General features: G+C 35.3%; 2 protein-coding genes and 1 pseudogene across 4 annotated transcripts; 2 read left to right on the top strand and 1 right to left on the bottom strand.

Annotated features, from left to right (window-relative positions):
• The first annotated feature begins 1,088 nt into the window (after window positions 1-1,088).
• LOC112528590 lies at window positions 1,089-3,270 on the top strand (annotated as a pseudogene).
• Window positions 3,271-5,497: 2,227 nt separating this feature from the next.
• On the top strand, window positions 5,498-12,815 carry LOC112527331 (formyltetrahydrofolate deformylase 2, mitochondrial-like). 3 transcript variants are annotated; one of them, XM_025137918.1, is made up of 9 exons: window positions 5,498-5,790; window positions 6,688-6,800; window positions 8,486-8,636; window positions 8,781-8,854; window positions 8,935-9,094; window positions 9,746-9,844; window positions 9,954-10,040; window positions 10,703-10,884; window positions 12,624-12,815. In XM_025137918.1, the coding sequence occupies exons 1-8, from the start codon at window positions 5,644-5,646 to the stop codon at window positions 10,847-10,849; spliced, it is 978 nt and encodes a 325-aa protein (XP_024993686.1). In that variant the 5' UTR covers window positions 5,498-5,643; the 3' UTR covers window positions 10,850-10,884; window positions 12,624-12,815. The 3 variants fall into 3 exon arrangements, with proteins under 3 accessions (XP_024993686.1, XP_024993687.1, XP_024993688.1); XM_025137919.1 differs by lacking the exon at window positions 12,624-12,815 and adding an exon at window positions 11,095-11,440; XM_025137920.1 differs by lacking the exon at window positions 12,624-12,815 and having other exon boundaries at window positions 8,947-9,094; window positions 10,703-11,084.
• On the bottom strand, window positions 11,521-14,211 carry LOC112527332 (VAN3-binding protein). The gene is made up of 6 exons (XM_025137921.1): window positions 13,846-14,211; window positions 13,386-13,764; window positions 12,802-12,975; window positions 12,602-12,651; window positions 12,438-12,495; window positions 11,521-12,142 (listed from the first exon to the last, which is right to left on the bottom strand). Exons 1-6 carry the CDS (start codon window positions 14,104-14,106, stop codon window positions 11,919-11,921), a joined length of 1,146 nt encoding a protein of 381 aa, XP_024993689.1. The 5' UTR covers window positions 14,107-14,211; the 3' UTR covers window positions 11,521-11,918.
• Between the last annotated feature and the right edge of the window lie 3,999 nt (window positions 14,212-18,210).

Here is an 18,210-nt window from a genome sequence, read left to right on the forward strand (position 1 = left end):
CATTAAACTTGCGATTGGTACTCATATAGAACTAGACTCGACAGGATTGGACAAACGAGAATGAGGTACGTAGATAAAAGAATTGTGAAATGTTTTAGGGTTTTAATTTGTAATGGGTAATTTAATAAGTTATCAAACTTGTTTCGTGACCCTAAAGTTTGGTCCATCTATTTTGATGTGACAAAAAAGACACTTATATCCAACTTTGTCTGATCTTTAAACATGGGACAAGAAGTTTTAGTTCTTTTCTATTATGTTTGGCTCCATTTATATTCTAATTAGTTCTTGTTCCACATAAGAACACGACAAACATGAGACAAGTATGTTTTGTACTGTTTTGTACATGAGACAAGTATGTTTTGTACTGTTCTGCAAAGCAAACACATCCTAAGAAAACTATCAATAATGTATATTCAACTCTTTTCATTTTAATTAACTGGAATAAGCTTGTACACCAACAAAACCTTCAGTAATGAATTCACCAATTTCCCGCATATTTTCAGCGTGCATCGTTGCACATCCCTCTCATCTCATTTATGGTTTTAGATTAACATACCAGAAATTAACGATAACCCTTAATTAAAAAAAACAAATCCTTAGGTAATAATGTATCACACAAGAAAACAATCAAAATGGAGTAATTCTCAAGTCCTAATTAAAGCAAGACGATATGAACCACAAAAATGACCCTTAAATAATTCATGTACTCATCCAAAGTAGCAATTAAATAGACTAATGGGTTAAGATTCATGCCAATCAGTCAACTGCATTGGTTTTAAGGGTATTTGTTGAAATAGAAAACTAAAATGATTCATTTATATTCGGTTGAAGAGTTTTAATTTATAGGAACAAACTTGTACACCAAGAAAACCTTCATTTCTTGTATATTTCATGCATGTATTGTTGCACATCACTGTCATCTCATATGGTTTTACATTAAACACAATTTTTATCATCTCTCCCACCTTCATGCTCTCTCTCTCTCTCTCTCTCTCTATATATATATATATATATATATATGGGTGTGTGTGTGTTGGGACAGATATCCTTCATCATTCCTAGCTAGTTACCAAGAGATAATTGAAACCATGGTGTCAGCTATTCTTTATGTGTTACTTATCACTTGCAGTAGCAACGCCCATAACCTCAAAACCTACATTGTTCATTTAACTTCCCCAGCTCAACCCCTAGACTCACATCACCTCCGACAATGGTATAACTCACTTCTGTCTGAAATCGCTTTCGTCTCAGATGATCACAAACCAACAATGGTATACATGTATCACCATGTCATGACAAGATTTGCTGCAAAAATGTCGTTGGAGCAAGCCAAGGCCATGGAGAACATGAACCAAGTTGTATATGTACTGCCTGAAAGTGTGTTCCACTTGCACACAACTCGTTCTCCATACTTTATGGGTTTGCGCCAAAACTCGGGCTTCTGGAAGGATTCCAACTATGGCAAGGGAATCATAATTGGCCTTCTAGATAGTGGGATTACTCCAGGACATCCTTCGTTTAATGATAAGGGTGTCCCACCTCCGCCACCAAGATGGAAAGGCAAATGTGATGTGGCAGGGTGCAATAACAAGTTGATTGGGATGAGAAACTTTTATTCTGAAAGTAGTCCAATTGATGAGTTAGGCCATGGGACTCACACTTCAAGTATTGATGCAGGGAGTCCAGTAGATAATGCAAACTTATTTGGACAGGCCAACGACACTGCCACTGGGATTGCACCACTGGCACACTTGGCCATGTATAAAGTATGTAATGAGCTTTGTTCGGAGAGCTCCATAGTAGCAGGCATGGATGCAGCTGTTGGAAACGGTGTTGATGTGATATCAATCTCACTTGGCGGAGGAACCATGTCATTCTACGAGAATACTGTCATGGTAGCTGCCTTTACTGCCCAACATGAAGGGATCTTTGTGAGTTGTTCAGCAGGTAATGAAGGTCTTGAAGGTAGTTCATTATCGAATGAGGCCCCGTGGGTCCTTACAGTTGGGGCTAGTACCATCGATAGAAGAATACGAACAACAGTTCTTCTTGGAAACAGCAAGTCATTTTATGGAGAATCTCTGTCTCAACAAAAGGATTTCGATCATAAGCTTCGGCCTCTTGTTCACCCCGGCAAAAGTGGTGACCAATTTGCAACATGGTGCACGGAGGACTCACTGGACCCCACTGATGTCAAGGGAAAGGTCGTGTTGCGTGATGTGGGCAGTCCCATTGATGGAGATGGAAATATTAAGGTAGTGAAAGGCGCTGGAGGAACGGCCATGATTCTTGCATGTGATATCGATTCAGGGGAGAGTGTATTTGCACAAGCTAGTGATCTTCCTGCATTAAGTGTTGGTTACAAGGAAGCAGTTGGGATAAAAAAGTATCTGAATTCGACTACATCACCTGTAGCAACTCTCCTTTTCCGTGGAACTGTACTTGGCATAAAATCAGCTCCAGAGGTGGGTTTTTTCTCTTCAAGAGGGCCTAACTATGCAAGTCCTGGAATCCTAAAGCCAGACATTATTGGACTTGGCATCGACATTATTGCAGCTTGGTCACAATCGGTTGATATCAAGACAGGAACCAAGACAACGTTTAACATAATATCTGGCACGTCAATGTCTTGTCCTCATCTCACAGGCACAGTTGCGCTGCTAAAAAGTGCACACCCCAAATGGTCTCCTGCTGTTATCAAGTCTGCAATCATGACCACGACAGATCAAGTAAACCTAAATGGACATACAATAGTTGACGAAAGAAAGCTTCCTGCAGACGTATTTGCCATTGGCTCAGGTCAAGTGAACCCATCAAAAGCCAATGAACCAAGCCTTGTTTATGACATCCAACCAGATAACTACATCCCTTATCTGTGTGGATTAGGCTATACACCCGAACAAGTTGCAATCATCGTTAAAAGAAATGATTCATGCGCAAAAACCATACCCGAGGCCCAACTAAACTATCCTTCTTTTGCGGTTACATTAAGAAAAGGGGATATCAAAACATTCTCAAGGACGGTGACTAATGTTGGTATCGCAACACAACTTACTCAGTAGGATTTATGTACCACAGGGTGTAAATGTTGTGGTTGGTAGTCGTTCTCAAGAGCTGAGCTTTACAGCGATGCAGCAGAAGTTAACATACGAAATAACATTTAGTCGAGATAGTAAGGATAAGGCAAAAGATTTATATGGGCAAGGACATATGACTTGGGTTTCAGCTAAATACTCCGTTAGGACCCTGTTTTCATTCAAGTTTGAATGATCAATAATATGATGGCCAAAGTGCTCGATCAATCGAGACAAATATATGAAGCACTTCGGAATTGTAACCCCTTATCCAATTTGTACATCATCTATACATACAATTATATATTTATATATACACCAATTATTGATTATTCTAGTTTTTGTATCAGGGACGATTTGACAGTTACTGAATGGTTTGGTGCAAAATGATTAAGTGGTCTGAATGATTAAAATGTTTTCATAATATAGTGCAAAATGAAATATAATTGTTTGGTAATTGTTACAATAAAATTAGGGCGTTGAATGGTTAAGGGATGCTCAGGATACAAAATCATTCAAATAGTTTTTAGAATCAGTAAGATGCAAACTTTTTTTGTCAAACAAGTTTCACCTCTTAATGATTCAAATGTTGTCTCTTAATGAAACTATTAAGAGGTAAACAAACAATGCCTTAGTATTATTGGTCTCCTCATCTAATTATATTTTATTTTATGGCATCACAATGATGTTATAATAAGATCAGTTAATATTTAACATTCAGTTTTCTTTGTTCAAAATCATTTAAACGGTTAAAATTTATAAATTTTACCACTTAAACTTTTGACTTTAAAATATTTACTGAACATGCAAGATTTAAGTAATTAATAATTTTAAACAAACCCTTTTATTCACTGACACGTATACCTAATTCTAAGGAGTTAGTGATAAAACAAATATGAAATTGCAAGTGCTCAAACAATGCATGTTAGAGTTTGGAGATAAAAGAAACGAAAATATTGGATTGGAAAAAAAAATCCCTTTTTTTTCAATTTTAGAAATTTTTAAATGATAAATTGTATGAAAAAGTAACGTACTTTAATTTGATTCATATTTTGGGTAATGTATTTTCAAAACTTTCATTTTGGTATCTAAGATGTAAAGTTTTAAACAGTTAAGTATACGAATAACCGGTTTAAGCATTAACCGGTTATCATGTTGATGTCGTATCCAACTCAGTGTCATTTGCTATACAACCTAATTTCATCTCATCACTGGTTAATGCTTCAATCGGTTACCCCGATACTTAAATGTTACAAACTTTATATCTTAAATACCAAAATGAAAGTTTTAAAAGTACGTTACCTACATGGTGCAAGAAGGAGGACATTGAAAACCCTATATTATAGCATAGGAGGCAGATAACACACATAAAACACTAATCGTTAACCAGCAAAATAGAGAGAAATCACAGAAGATGTAGGAGAGATATCGAAGTGATGGAGAAGAGAGCAACAGAAGTAGCTAGGAGCATAAATCACTTGCGAGATTGATAGGACAATAGAAGAGTAACAAGGACAATAGAAGAGTAACAAGAGTGGAGCGAGAGAAGATTGGGCGATTGAGAAAAGAATAATGTGAAATTAATAAGAGTGAATTACATTTTTAGTCCTTGTGGTTTCATGAATTACAGACTCTTTTCTTAATAAGAGTGAATTACATTTTGGTATTAGGTTTGTAGATCTGTTATATTTTTCCATGGCTTGTTTTTCATTTTGATGATTAGGATTGTGTTTAGGTAGAGTTTGATGATTTAGAGTTTAGTTTTGGATTGAGTTTTGTTAGTTAGAATTTGGATTTGAATTGATTTGGTGTGTGAGGGGTTGTTTATCATTATCAAACACTTACCCCATAAGCGTTTACTAGTAAAATTTAACATTGTCACATATTTACCAGGTAAGATTTCAGTCAACAAAAACAACATTGTATGCAACTATTTACTCGATAAGCGCTAAACGTGGTAATAGTCCTCACATTCACTTACCGAGTAAGACTTTTGGTTATTGTCTCGCTCTTACCGGATAAAATTCTTGGTCCTTACCATATTCATCCTATAAATTAATGTGAATTGATAAGCGCTTACCCAGATAAACGTTTGATAAACGGCTCCTGAGTGTATTTTGATGTTGTATGGGGTGGAAGAAGGGCAATGTGTTTTATGTTTTTGTTATAATTTTATTTTTATTATTAAATATTTCATACATTTACATAAAATACATTTATAATAAAAAAAATAGTTAAATTAACTTTTTTTTAACGGAGTCCACGTTAGAAATCCGATCCACAACCAAAAACAAATCAATTGTATTCGATCCATAATATATTTGAAAGACTCGATAATGTAATTTTTGAGATGATTTTGTTTGTTGAGGGAGAAACAAAATTTTCAGCCACATAAAACGACATAATACGGTGTCGTGTGAGTTCCCGTAAACATATAAATTGGAACGACCAAACAAGGACGGGAGTGGATTACAAACTTTTTAATTACACGACAATAGTCATGGCGAGAGTGTGACTGGTGCAGAGAGTGAGTGTGTGATTGTGTGTGTGTGAGAGAGAGAGAGACGCCATGAATATTCTTCGAAGAGCTTCATCAAGCTCCCCAATTGTTATCGCATCCATGAAAAGACCATTCAACACCCTCAGAATCTCCGCTGAACTCCCCGGCAATCCTTCTCCTACCCTTGCTCATGGTATTCACGTCTTCCATTGCCCTGTAAGTCTCCCCCCTCCTATTGTAAGAGCACACGGATTTTTGGATGATTGAATAAACTTGGTGATATTTTAGAAATAGATACATAGGATTGTAAATTGCTCTTCTGTAAGGGATATTATCATAAAGTCGTTAGGATTAGTTTATTTGGGAAAATATTTTCTGGATTTTAAAGTGTTTGGGCAGTTCATCTAATCATTTGATTGATATTGATATGATTCTACGAATCCACACATCCATACACAGGATTTGAGGTGGCTGATTGTTTTTTTTTCAGTAGGGGTTTTATTTTAAAAATCATTAAGATAGTTTAATCTTAATAGTATTCAGGAATTTAAATGTGTTTGGGCGAGTACCGGCGGGAATCACACAGAGGAGACCAGTGAGATCTGAGGGAAAAGGTTATTGAATTGCCACAGAAGATACGAGTACAGACTTAAGCTATTTGGGTATGTACAAAACTGACCAAAAAATAACAAATGTTTGTGTAAAAAAAACTGTCTTAACAGCATTAACCAACAAATACATGTTTACACCAAATTTCTCATCATCACAAGATGTGATTTAGTAATCCTTGCCATACTCTGTAGTCTGTAGATGCTTTATAAGTCATAACATCACCCGTGGATTGTCTTCCTTTTTATTGATCCATATGCCACTTATCAGGAATTACACTATCTTATGGTTAATACTCTCCTCTACAAGTTGGAGTGCAAATTGCAAACTCCCTACTTAGAACACGCAAAAGTGGGTATTTTCCCAAACTTTGGTAATAATATCTACCAATCACGAAGGGATAGGAATATAAAGAGGCTGGAGCTGGCCTTTATCGACTTTGTCTCAAACAAATTGACATTTTAATATATGAGATGATTTATAATTTTATTGTATTTGTAATAGGATCAAGTAGGAATTGTGGCAAAACTATCCGAGTGTATTGCATCAAGGGGTGGCAACATATTGGTAGCTGATATTTTTGTGCCCCAGAACAAAAATGTCTTTTACTCCAGAAGGTTAGTACATGTGGCTTCTGTTTATATTTTCCTGTGTTTTAATTAATTTTTCTTATTGAAGTGGTTGGAGTGTTTTGTGATATTAGCAATATCTTTATAGTTCTGCTTCTTCCTTTACCACAGTTCATTGACTTCTTTTTTGTTTCCATGAGTTTATATGGTACATTCATACCTTTACTTGAAGCTATGAAGATTGAGAGCATTTGGGAGATAAACTCTGGAGATGAAGTAGGGAAGTATGCCTGTTTATCTGATTAATTTCCTGACCAAGGCAAGAGTGACTAAAGCTTCATGCATGCGGAGTACTCTTTTTTCCTCATGGGGTCATGGGATTTTAGCTTCATTTATTGAATTATCTAATTAGGTCATAGTTTAACACCCCCTTCCCAACTAGGCTCCCAAAAGTCAAACAGTACTAAAATACAAAAGCTCTACTAATTACTAATTCATATACATAATTTTAAGCACAAATTAAAACTGAAAGAAACTTAATGAATGCTCCTAAAATTTCCTGGCTGTATTTGCTCGCATTCACCTTGTCTGGGGATTTTTGTGATTACCTACTGCAAAAAAGAAAAGTGGCTAAGCTAAATGCTTAGTGCATAGATACATATCAAAGAATAATGATGAAAAAGATGCATGAGCTACCAAAATGTTAATCATGTAAAAATTTGGTACTTGCAAACTGTTACTAAGACTAAATAACAGATTGAACATATCACAATGCCAAAGAAATCCAAATAACAGATAGAACAAGTCACAATGCCAAACCAATCGCGACCAAAAATTATCTACACATGTGTGTACAGACACAGAGCAAATGTCAAACATATATTGCCACACAAGAATGCAGCCCAAATTGCAAATCCCGATGTACCTGAGAGACAAAGGAGATGAACTTTATCTTAAAGGAGATGGAATTTAGGGGTCTACACCCTGACCCGAAACCATATACCCAACTTATAACCTCTTTGGCCAATTCGATGATTTGCATTTTTTCTTTTCACCACCAAAACAGCTATTAGCAGTAACAGTGGTAGTGTCTATAAAATTTTCTGGGTATCATACAGAAAATGGATTTAAACTCTTATAGAACCAGATGCAACACGTTTTCCTCATCCAAAGATCTCTAGAGAATAAAGATACGCTTAATAACATTTGCTGGAGTATATCATCACGGTAGGTATCCATTCATGAACCAATTGAGTAGTCACCACTTAGTGATTTGAATCATGGACTGCTGGAGTGAACATATAAGCATTTGACAATTCAGCAACTGGGGAACTGAAAAGGATAATAGACTTACAATATGCAAACTGGTTTTGTCCGACACTTGGAGTTGAAAAGAGAGATTGTATAAAGTTATTCCAAGTTTCACGAGAGAAAAGTAAATGATAAGAAACTTTGTTTGTTACAAGTAGCAATTATTTTCTCTAGATGTAATTATTGAGTTCTTTTTTTTTTCTTTCACCACTTCCTATTTAGTACTTGATTCAATAGGTCATTAGTCATTGCTGAATTTACAGTGAATAATTCCTTATAAATGGCAATAACGGTTAATAAATTTTCTTTTATTGTGAGCAGAGGGGTTTAATGTTCGCTTTTACAAGTGTAACTATATTAGCCAAACACAAATTTTGAGCTAAATCAACATCTATAACAATAAACTCTCTTTCAATGTACAGTGAATTTGTGTTCGACCCAATTAAATGGCAGCGGAAGCAAATGAACAATGACTTCCTTGACCTATCAAAGATGTTCAATGCAGTGAAATCTCTTGTCCGTGTGCCTTCTGTAGACCCTAAATATAAAATTGCTGTTCTTGCCTCTAAGCAGGTTTTGCCAAGTGCCTTCTATTCTTTCTGGATATCTGTTTCAAGTTTTGCTCTTTATTGTTTACTTATAAACTGTTCAAAAGCTAAACTAGTACGGAGGTTGCATTCTCGGTCTAATGCTTAAGCTGTCACTTTGTTGGTTCAGGACCACTGTCTTGTTGATCTACTGCATGCATGGCAAGATGGAAAACTTCCAGTTCATATAAGATCTGTAATCAGGTAAAGTATGGGAATTCATCTTTTTCAGTCCGTCTATTTGTCATCCTGGTTCTAACTTGACCAATATTGTAATTGAATAGTAATCATGATAGGGTTCCCAACACCCATGTGATACGCTTCCTTGAAAGACATGACATTCCATATCACTATCTGTCAAAGTCAAAAGAAAAGAATATAGAAGATGAGATACTGGACTTGGTTCAAGATACAGATTTTTTAGTCCTTGCTAGATACATGCAGGTAATATCGAAGAATTTGGCTTCCATTTTGGGACATACCATATTAATTTTAACGTTTTTTTTATCTCTGGAAAGAGTCCAAAATTAATAACATATCCTCCCTTGTACTTCTATCCTGATGAAATTAGTGGACCTCCATCACTTCTGGAGTTCAAAATCCTACACAGATTTTACATATACTTTCTATTTACGTTAGTTATAGTTTTTGACTTCTTCTGGAAGAGGTGAGCCACTAAAGATCTTTCAGTGTTAGAAGGTTTGTGACCCGCTCTTTAACAAAAAGATCAAAAAGAAAATTGATTGTGAAATAATAAAAAGAGGTGGTGTAAACAAACCGACCCTCATGCCCCCTCCCATTCTTCTGATGAAAGATCTATTCACACAAAGCAGACACTTGCAATACAAAGCCATTTGGGCAATTACTATTATTGAAACACATATCTTAGCATGAGTACAGAGTGAATTCTTACTATATTTATTGTATGGAGGGAGAGAGTATGCTTTTGACCTAGAGCACATTCATGTAAATTTTTGCTGGTAAAAGGAAAAAGATAAGAAAAGAAATCGATGTATATATGATGGATGTGCATTTATGTTGTTCGGGCAACAACTATAATATGATAGAGCTTTAATTTCTTATTACTATATGCAGGTGCTATCTGGAACTTTTTTGAAAAGATATGGGAAGGATGTAATTAACATTCATCATGGCTTATTGCCATCGTTCAAGGGAGGGAATCCATCTAGGCAGGTTCTGTCTTTCTTCCCTATTTGTCCTTTAAGCTTATTCTATACTAGTCATTTTATAGATTGTCCGATTGTGCATTACCATCTTTTACTTTTTAACTTGTGAATGACAGGCTTTTGAAGCTGGTGTGAAATTGATTGGTGCTACAAGCCACTTTGTCACTGAAGAGCTTGATGGAGGGCCAATCATTGAACAGATGGTATATATGCTGGCCTTAAGCACTTCAAAATTCTCCTCTAGCTTTGCCTATGCAGTTAGTCTGACCCTTCCATCAATTATATTTCCGATTTTGAACACAAGGAATTATCAGAAGAGAGCTAGAATACTAAATTGTTAACTGCTTCCCTTTTTGCTATTTCTCTGTCAAAACCATGACGTAGCCGTTTTTAACAAAGCATGCTGATATAGAACAAAGGAAACCACTCAAAATGGAAATTAGATAAATCAAGAAGTTTACCTAAGAAGTAGAACTACACTTCTTCCCACCTTGTGACTATTCCTCCCTCCTTTAATTGTGATTATTAATTACAAAGGAAATTCTCAAGGCAAGGGAAGATCAGAGTTGACATGGACCATAAAACAGGGACTTGGTAAGGGTTTGAAACTTACTATCTCTTAAAACCTCCAGCATGGCCATGGTCCTGGCTTTAGAGGCTTTGCTCTATGTTATTAGCTTTAGGTTTACAATGTAGCCACTGCCAAGAAGTTTCTTTAGCTCAGTGGGGTGCAAGATGGTACTCTAACCAAATGTAGTGTTATATCTTTTATTTTCAGACCAATGATGTCGCTGCTAAATATTGTGCACAGACCGACTAATCAGCTCCTTTTATATTTGTAAAGTTATTTATCTTTGGGTTTCAGGTTGAGAGAGTTTCGCACAAGGATAATCTGCTGAGTTTTATACAGAAATCTGAGAATCTTGAAAAACAATGCCTTTTGAAGGCAATAAAATCATATTGTGAGTTGCGTGTTCTACCTTATGAAGAGAACAGGACTGTTGTATTTTGAGGGCAATGCAGGATGGAAAAATCTACTTGACTAAGGTCAGGTTTTTATAGGTTTGCTTGATAAAAAATAGACTTCTATATCCGATGCTACCATGGGGAAAGTTATTGTATTTCAGCTTTGGCATATAAGCATTCAGAATACCACAATGACAATCACTTCATACTATCTGACTTTAATTTGCTGCAATATTGCATATTGATGTTTAATCCGAGGTTGCTGACCTTTTGGTGAAGAACTTTGTTCAGTTAATAGGGTCTTCAAATTATTTAGAGCGGTTTGTGGCTATTCCAGAAACCCATCAGCTCATCTTTCTTAGGGTTGTGCAAAAGGACCCTTCTTAGCAAATGGTACAAGGCTCTATGGTGATGCAACTTGTTTTGATTGCTTCTAATATGGCCAGAAAATTTGGTGAATTCTATTGCTCTCTTGTGGATGTTCTTCCCTACCCAGGTGAAAGTGTTGTAATTATTATGATTTAAGTTGTTCCCAAGTGGCGTAAGAGTCAAGCCCCTGCACCTCACACTTTGCACGAGTCCATATGCATTTTGAATTATGCTTCTAGTTATTGGAATAAATTCATTGCTTGAGTTCTCTGTACTGTGGATGTTTCTACTCTCTTAAACATCATTGTTTGTTGTGTCATCTCTGATCATGCTTGGTTAATGCCTCGGAAACGACATTTTATCGTCCCCCGTTTGCATCATGCTTGCTTAATTTATTCATCGACAAAGAAAGAATGAGAAGGAAAAAGAGGGCCTATAGAACTTTATAAGGTAGCCTTTCAAATAGGAAAGCATTTGTTGATTTTCATCTCTCACTAATATTATATACAAGTGGAAATTCAAAGATTGGAGTAAGATGTGAAAACTAAACAAGAAGTATCTATCCAAAAATAAATAAACTAAGTAACAAGTGAGACAAGGCTCATGCCATTTTAGTGTGTTCAGATATGACACAAGGGCTACAAAATCACTTAGCAGAAACACAAAACTATAATAGATGCACAACCCATCACATTCTCCTCCCTTATTGAACTACCAGATGCACCAATTAGTCAAGCAATGCTCGTCTAAGCAGTTAACATATTCATGGAATGCCCAATGTTTTCAATGTTGCTGGTTCTTTGTAGAAGATATTGAATTGTATCAACCCATTTCTGTTTGTGGATCTTGTTCTTGCACCTGAACTCCAGAAGACCCTTTGCTGTTTTAACCCCAAAATAGGCATCTGCATTTTCCCTTTCTTTGCTGAATGGCCAAGAGGCTTTCTCATTGCAGACACCATAGACAACACCTGATAACAGGAAATTTGAAGTGAAAAAGATAAGGCTCTATCGTTTTTCATTGTTTAACGTTTTCATTTTGTGGGCCCTACCCCATAAGATGTGAGGATGAATGAAGATGTGATTGTGGGTCCCTTTCACTTGATGTAAAGAAGAATAGATGTGGGACACACAAAATGGCTCATGGAGGGAAGTACTATAAATGAATGTTACCTATAAGTACCTTGAAAATGTTGGCAAATAAAATGGTAATTATGGCTTTATCGTTATGGTCACAATATTTGTAGAAATGAAGAGTAAGCTTGCCTTTATTCTTTGTGGAAAAGGCCCCTCCAACATGATTGCTTTTGAGCTTGATGATAACCTGCCATTAGAACTTTGTATGAGAAATTTGCCATGATTATTATTTTGATCAAAACTCAGAACTGGAATAGTTGCTCTTGATTTGTCCAAAAGTTTCTACAATTTACCTGAGACTTCTTGTTTATGTAGATGGATACTTGCTTCCAATGTAACCCTCCTGGACATTCACTTGACCCATTAAATTATGTAAAAAGAACGTCAGCCTTTTCTTTTGTTATCATGTCAGAGATCCGTGCACACACGAGTGTATTATTGAAGTTTGTGGTAAGTTTTATCATGCAGTATATTAAACTTGTTCTAAGCTAACCTTTGTGTACTTGTTGCAGCACGTCTTTAGTACACTGATGCTCTCTTTTTGTGCTTTCACTATGATTACCAGTGAGAATATGACCCCCCATTCCCTTCTCATATGGAATTACAGTGGCATTCTTCTTTGCTTCTTTTGGAAATCTAGCTTTCAGCGCTGCTTCGCCTCGCAAAGCTATTAAACAGAGAGGGAAGTTTGTAAGTTCACATCTGAAAAAATAGTTCATCGATCACCAATCCCACCAACAATGATCTCTTGGTAATTAACTAGCTGAGATAATTTGGGGAAATATAAGTTTACTGTATTTCAGGTTATCATTACATTTCCATGCTACTTCAAGATGATATAATTTGTATTCATTTGTATAAAGTGGTTTAAAAAATTTCAAAATCCTAAAGTTTGTTAGAGAAGACAAAGTGAGCACTATCTGATATTACAATGTACAGGCCAATTCTGTTCAGTAGGAGCAATTCCTATGGAAATTGGTAAGTTAAAGTATATCCATCCATGGCATATATAGTACAACGCATCAATGCAATAGGTAGAAATTTTCTTGAAACTGAATGAGGAATTAATGAATCTACCTGTTGCAGCTGCAGCTGTGAGAGTCACTAGATCACTTGGACTTTGGATGTTAATGGCTGATTGGACAACAGAAACTACAAGGTCATGATCAGCTCCAGCTGATTCTGCCAACTCGAAGCAATGTGATGCTAATAGCTCTGTAGCTGACATAAGAGCAGTGCTCATTCTGGAATTGTCCAACCTTGTGCTCTCAGCTGCAGTGATGGAAGCCACTGCTGTTGCCAGCCCAGCGACACAGAGCGCGGCATGGACTTGTGCTTTTTCCTGCCGGACCTTGTCTTTCTTCCACACGCTTCTCATAATAGCGTCCCTGTGATTGAACCATTTCCCTCTTGGTCTAAGACTCTGAACGTTTGATAGGTTCATAATCTTCTGTTGCTGCAAGAGATCAATAAAAACCATAAGGTGAGCCTGAGTGGGAACTTTTTTATTTTCGGATTTCAGAAAAGTTGAACTTACAAGTTGTGGTGCGATGAATGATTCAGGTAACGGGCTAATATTCTTTTTGTCAAGCGTAGATTGTTTTGGTTTCTGTGCAAAGGCTTTTGAAATCTCGGCAGCAGAAACGCTCCAGGATCTGGACAAGAATTCCATTGGCTCCATTGGTGTTTCTGGTTGGGGAATAGAAGGTATGTTTCCTGGTATATTGAATTCTATGTTGCTTTTTCCTGGATACTCAGATGGGTATGAATTGCTCTTCCGGATATTTCCACCTTCCATTCTCTGGTGTTTCGTTTGTTAGTGGATGGATAAATAGATGATTTTAATCACCTCAGAAACTTAGATCTACCACCAATCTATGTTTCTGTATCCATTTCAACCCAGTTCCTGGTCTCTTGGCCTGAAAAAAGATCAAGAAAAGGATATTAGAACTGAAAGATTATTGGAATGACTCCTACTCCCTTTGAGTCTCGTGTATTCAAATCACTATATAATGTACAAATAGGATTGCAAGAGACCGTAACCTATATTAAGAGATTTACATACAAAATATATATACACCGATTTTTAGGCTAAAAATCCTCATGGGTTTTATATGGTATCAAGAACAGAATTAGGCAAGACAATCCGGTCATCCTATATGCATGATCACGTTTATGTGTGTATTCGACCATTTATGAAAGAAAAACTCTTAAATATCCTAGGGAGAAGGGTTCAATCCATTTGGAATTTCTGATACCTTAGAAAGAAAACCAACCTTCTGCAGCCTTAGAAGAAAGATGTACGTGGCAACCAGAGAAAATCTATTATTAGTATTTAGATAAAACTCAAGTTATTTCCAACTATATATAGCTGTTGGGGGGTGGTCAATAGACATGATGGTTAGCATAAACATAAGACCTCAATCTTGTGCTTGTAAATTGTTGTCTCCCATAAATTAAGCTACTTCATGCGTCGCCACCCCAAAAGTTAAAACAAGACTGTGGAGTTTGTCCCTATAAAGATAAGCACAAGTACATGCTTTAAAGCAGATTAAGGAGTAACATTAGACTCAAATATTCTTTTCTGTCACCAGATTTGATACTGAACCTTGTACTTGGTATACTTCTTATATATATATATATAGAGAGAGAGAGAGAGAGAGAGAGAGAGAGTTACTTTCATATGCAACCCATTACATTTGTATAACCAATGCAACCCAATAAATTGAGATATTTATAGAAATGATGAGAGTTCATTTATTATGATTTGAATATTTATGGAAGATGAATAGGGTTCATTAATTATGATCTGAATAGTTATGGAAGATGAATAAGGTTCAATAAATTATGATCAATACTTTATATTAGGAAATAATCAAAACTTCTATGAAATCACATATTTATCAAATTAAATGGACGGTTGAGATTGGGTTGTATTGGTTGTACAAATGTAAATAGTTGTATAATAACTCATCTCTATATATATACGCACACTATTGTGCAACAAATAGCATTAATTTGAAGCATTTTTTAAAATTATTTATTATGATTTCCATGTGATAGTGCTTAAGTTTGGAAGCTTTTAACATGAGAAAACATTTTCCCGGTCTTTGGGTAACTTGTCTCAAAATCTCCAACAATCTACTTGTTTAATTCCTGTTAGTATTTATAACCTAGTAGTATTTATTTTTAGTAACTTCTTTTTGGAAGTTCTTAGATTTTAATGTTTATTACTCGCTTTTGAATTCAAATTGACATATAAACCCCTTTGACCTTGCGAGTTTTACTTTTAACCGAGTGACCATGTGTCTGTGTGGTTAAAAAAAAAACTAATACAAAATCGTTTATGTAGTGTTTTAAATTTATAAAACTAAAAAGGAATGAACATTTTCTCTCCTTTCCGAATAAAAATGTTGGTATTTTATGCACTAAAATTGTATTATGTGGTTATTGATATGTAAAGATGAGGCGAGCGTGTATGTGAGTGATGTGTACTTGTTGTGTCAAGGGGACATTCCATGAAGTGCTCGGCTGTAGTATCTATTTTATTTGGTTTTATGAAAAAGCACTTTCCGCCTGAGGACCATTACCAGCCCCAGCCCCCAGCCGCTTGCTTTTCAAACAAACAGAAAAGGAAAAAAGCAATCACGTGACTTTCGAATGCAACCGTGTGCTCACGTGCTCTCTTCTCCTTTTTCCAGAAAATAAAAATAGATTTTGATATAAAATACTACCATTAGCGAGACCGTTTGCCAAATGTTTATCCAGGTAAGCGCTTACGAAATTATATTACCTTGTTGGCAGGGGCGGATGGCCATAGGGACTTTTTTTTCTCTCAGTAGAGTGAAACATCTCCAGTCTATTAAGGTTTTAAATATAAAATTCTTTTGGACCCCTCCGATATTGTTGATTCAGGCCATTTGTGTTCCACCTTTGCTTACTGCATAAATATGGTAAGGACCAAGAACCTTACCCGGTAAGAACGAGGTAAGGAACAAGAGTCTTACCCCGGAAGTAAGGGTGGGGACTCTTATCATGGTTAGCGCTTACCGGGTAAATTGTTGCATACGATGTCGTTTTGGTGGACTAAAATCTTAATCAGTAAGTGATGTTGAATTTTACCGATTACCAGGTAAGTGTTTGGTAAGCGACCCTTAATGTCTCATGAAACAACTTATTTGGACTATGTTCAGACGAAAAAGTAATTGTCTTAGGGAGATGCTTTTGAGTACGTTTTTTTGTAAAACGATCAGAACATAGCTCACTAGGCCTTTGCATATACATATATGTTCTTCTTTGATTAAGAAATGCGATTTGATCTTATTGTAGATAAATTTTTGTTGCATCTTATGATTCTTCGAAGGTACTTCAAAAACTAATGTCAAACAAGGTATTCAATCGCTTTTGATGATATACATACAAACATATAGATGAACAAGGTTGAGTTCCGTGAGAATCGAAGTTACGATGAGAAGGGTAAAAAATCTCCACCCTTGGATCAATCCTAATTAAAATATCAATACTAATGTAACTGAGATGCATTGGGCCAATTCTCGTGATAAACGTAATTCATTGGTGGATGTGAGATTAAAACGATCAAGCATTTAGATCATTTCTTACGTTTCTCATTATTACTTTCATTCTCACACGATCATTCGTCTATATTTTTTTACATGTCTATTGATTGAAGCAATTATCGTTAGTTATATGTGGATAATGCAGTCATCAAGACATGCTATATGTGATCATAAATTGACTTTTTCACTGTAATTAATTGTAAAGTGAAGTCATTAATTACTACATTTTGGCAAGAAAATAATGTCGACAATACAACAAGAACAAAATCACTACTTTCTAAAAATTTTGATATCCAAATATCTGACTTGTAATCTTACCAGAAAAGGAAGAAATTGATGGTAAAATACTTTAAATTTGTAAAAAATTCTAGAAATAATTGATTAAAAGGGAAAAAAAATACGTTTTTTTTAATTATTTCCACTAATAAAAAAATTTGTAATTAATATTTTTTTGAAGTCTTCGTATATTTAAATAGGAAAGTTTTAAACCATCAAACTTTTTTTTTTTATTGAATTCTGAACTTATTGTAATTTTCCATTTGACAGTATTTTTAATGATTAGTTTTGTAAGATACTAAACTACAATAATCTAAGAGCTTATTCGGTTGGTTTTTCATTAACCTTTATATGAATTAAGTTGTTGGTATGATTCAAAATAACTTGTTTGATTTATACTGAATAAACAGTTTGAATATTAAAATGACTTTTTACCCTCGATTTACATTAAATACAGTCTAATTTGAGGCTCCAAAGGAATCCCAAAGAGAGTCCAAATGTTAGATTCCTAAGTACTTGTTTCTTTTTCTTTTCTAATCACTTTTTGAAACAAGTTACTTGAGTCAAGTTTTGAACTTATCTTTACAAAGAAAGTGGGTGGAAAGTAAGCTTTGATAAAGAGAAAAGTAAGCCTTATATATCCAACCACAAAAACAGTGCTTAAAGGAATATATGCATATGAGTTTGAAGGAGGGATGGTTCATTAAACATATCAAAGAAAGCAAACATTTTGTTAGATCATTTGTAATATCTCAGGTTCCACATTTGCATATAATTATGTATTTCATATAATAAAAAATACAATTTTACATATTTAGTTTCAAATATCCACATGCAAACAATCATATAATGTATTTATTACTTCCCTTTCCCACCAAGAAACCCAAATAAGCCTATCTCTTGAATATTGGAAGATAAACTCTTGTGTGCTCGATCCTCGCAATCACACAAATTTCCATGGTTTTATGCTTGTATATTTCTATTAATTATATTAGTTATATTAAAGTATACTTGAACATGTTTAAATAATGAATATTTAATTTATTATA

The sequence above is a fragment of the Cynara cardunculus genome, assembly GCF_001531365.2.
Source record: "Cynara cardunculus var. scolymus isolate 2C chromosome LG 15, CcrdV1, whole genome shotgun sequence".
Lineage (NCBI taxonomy): Eukaryota > Viridiplantae > Streptophyta > Magnoliopsida > Asterales > Asteraceae > Cynara > Cynara cardunculus.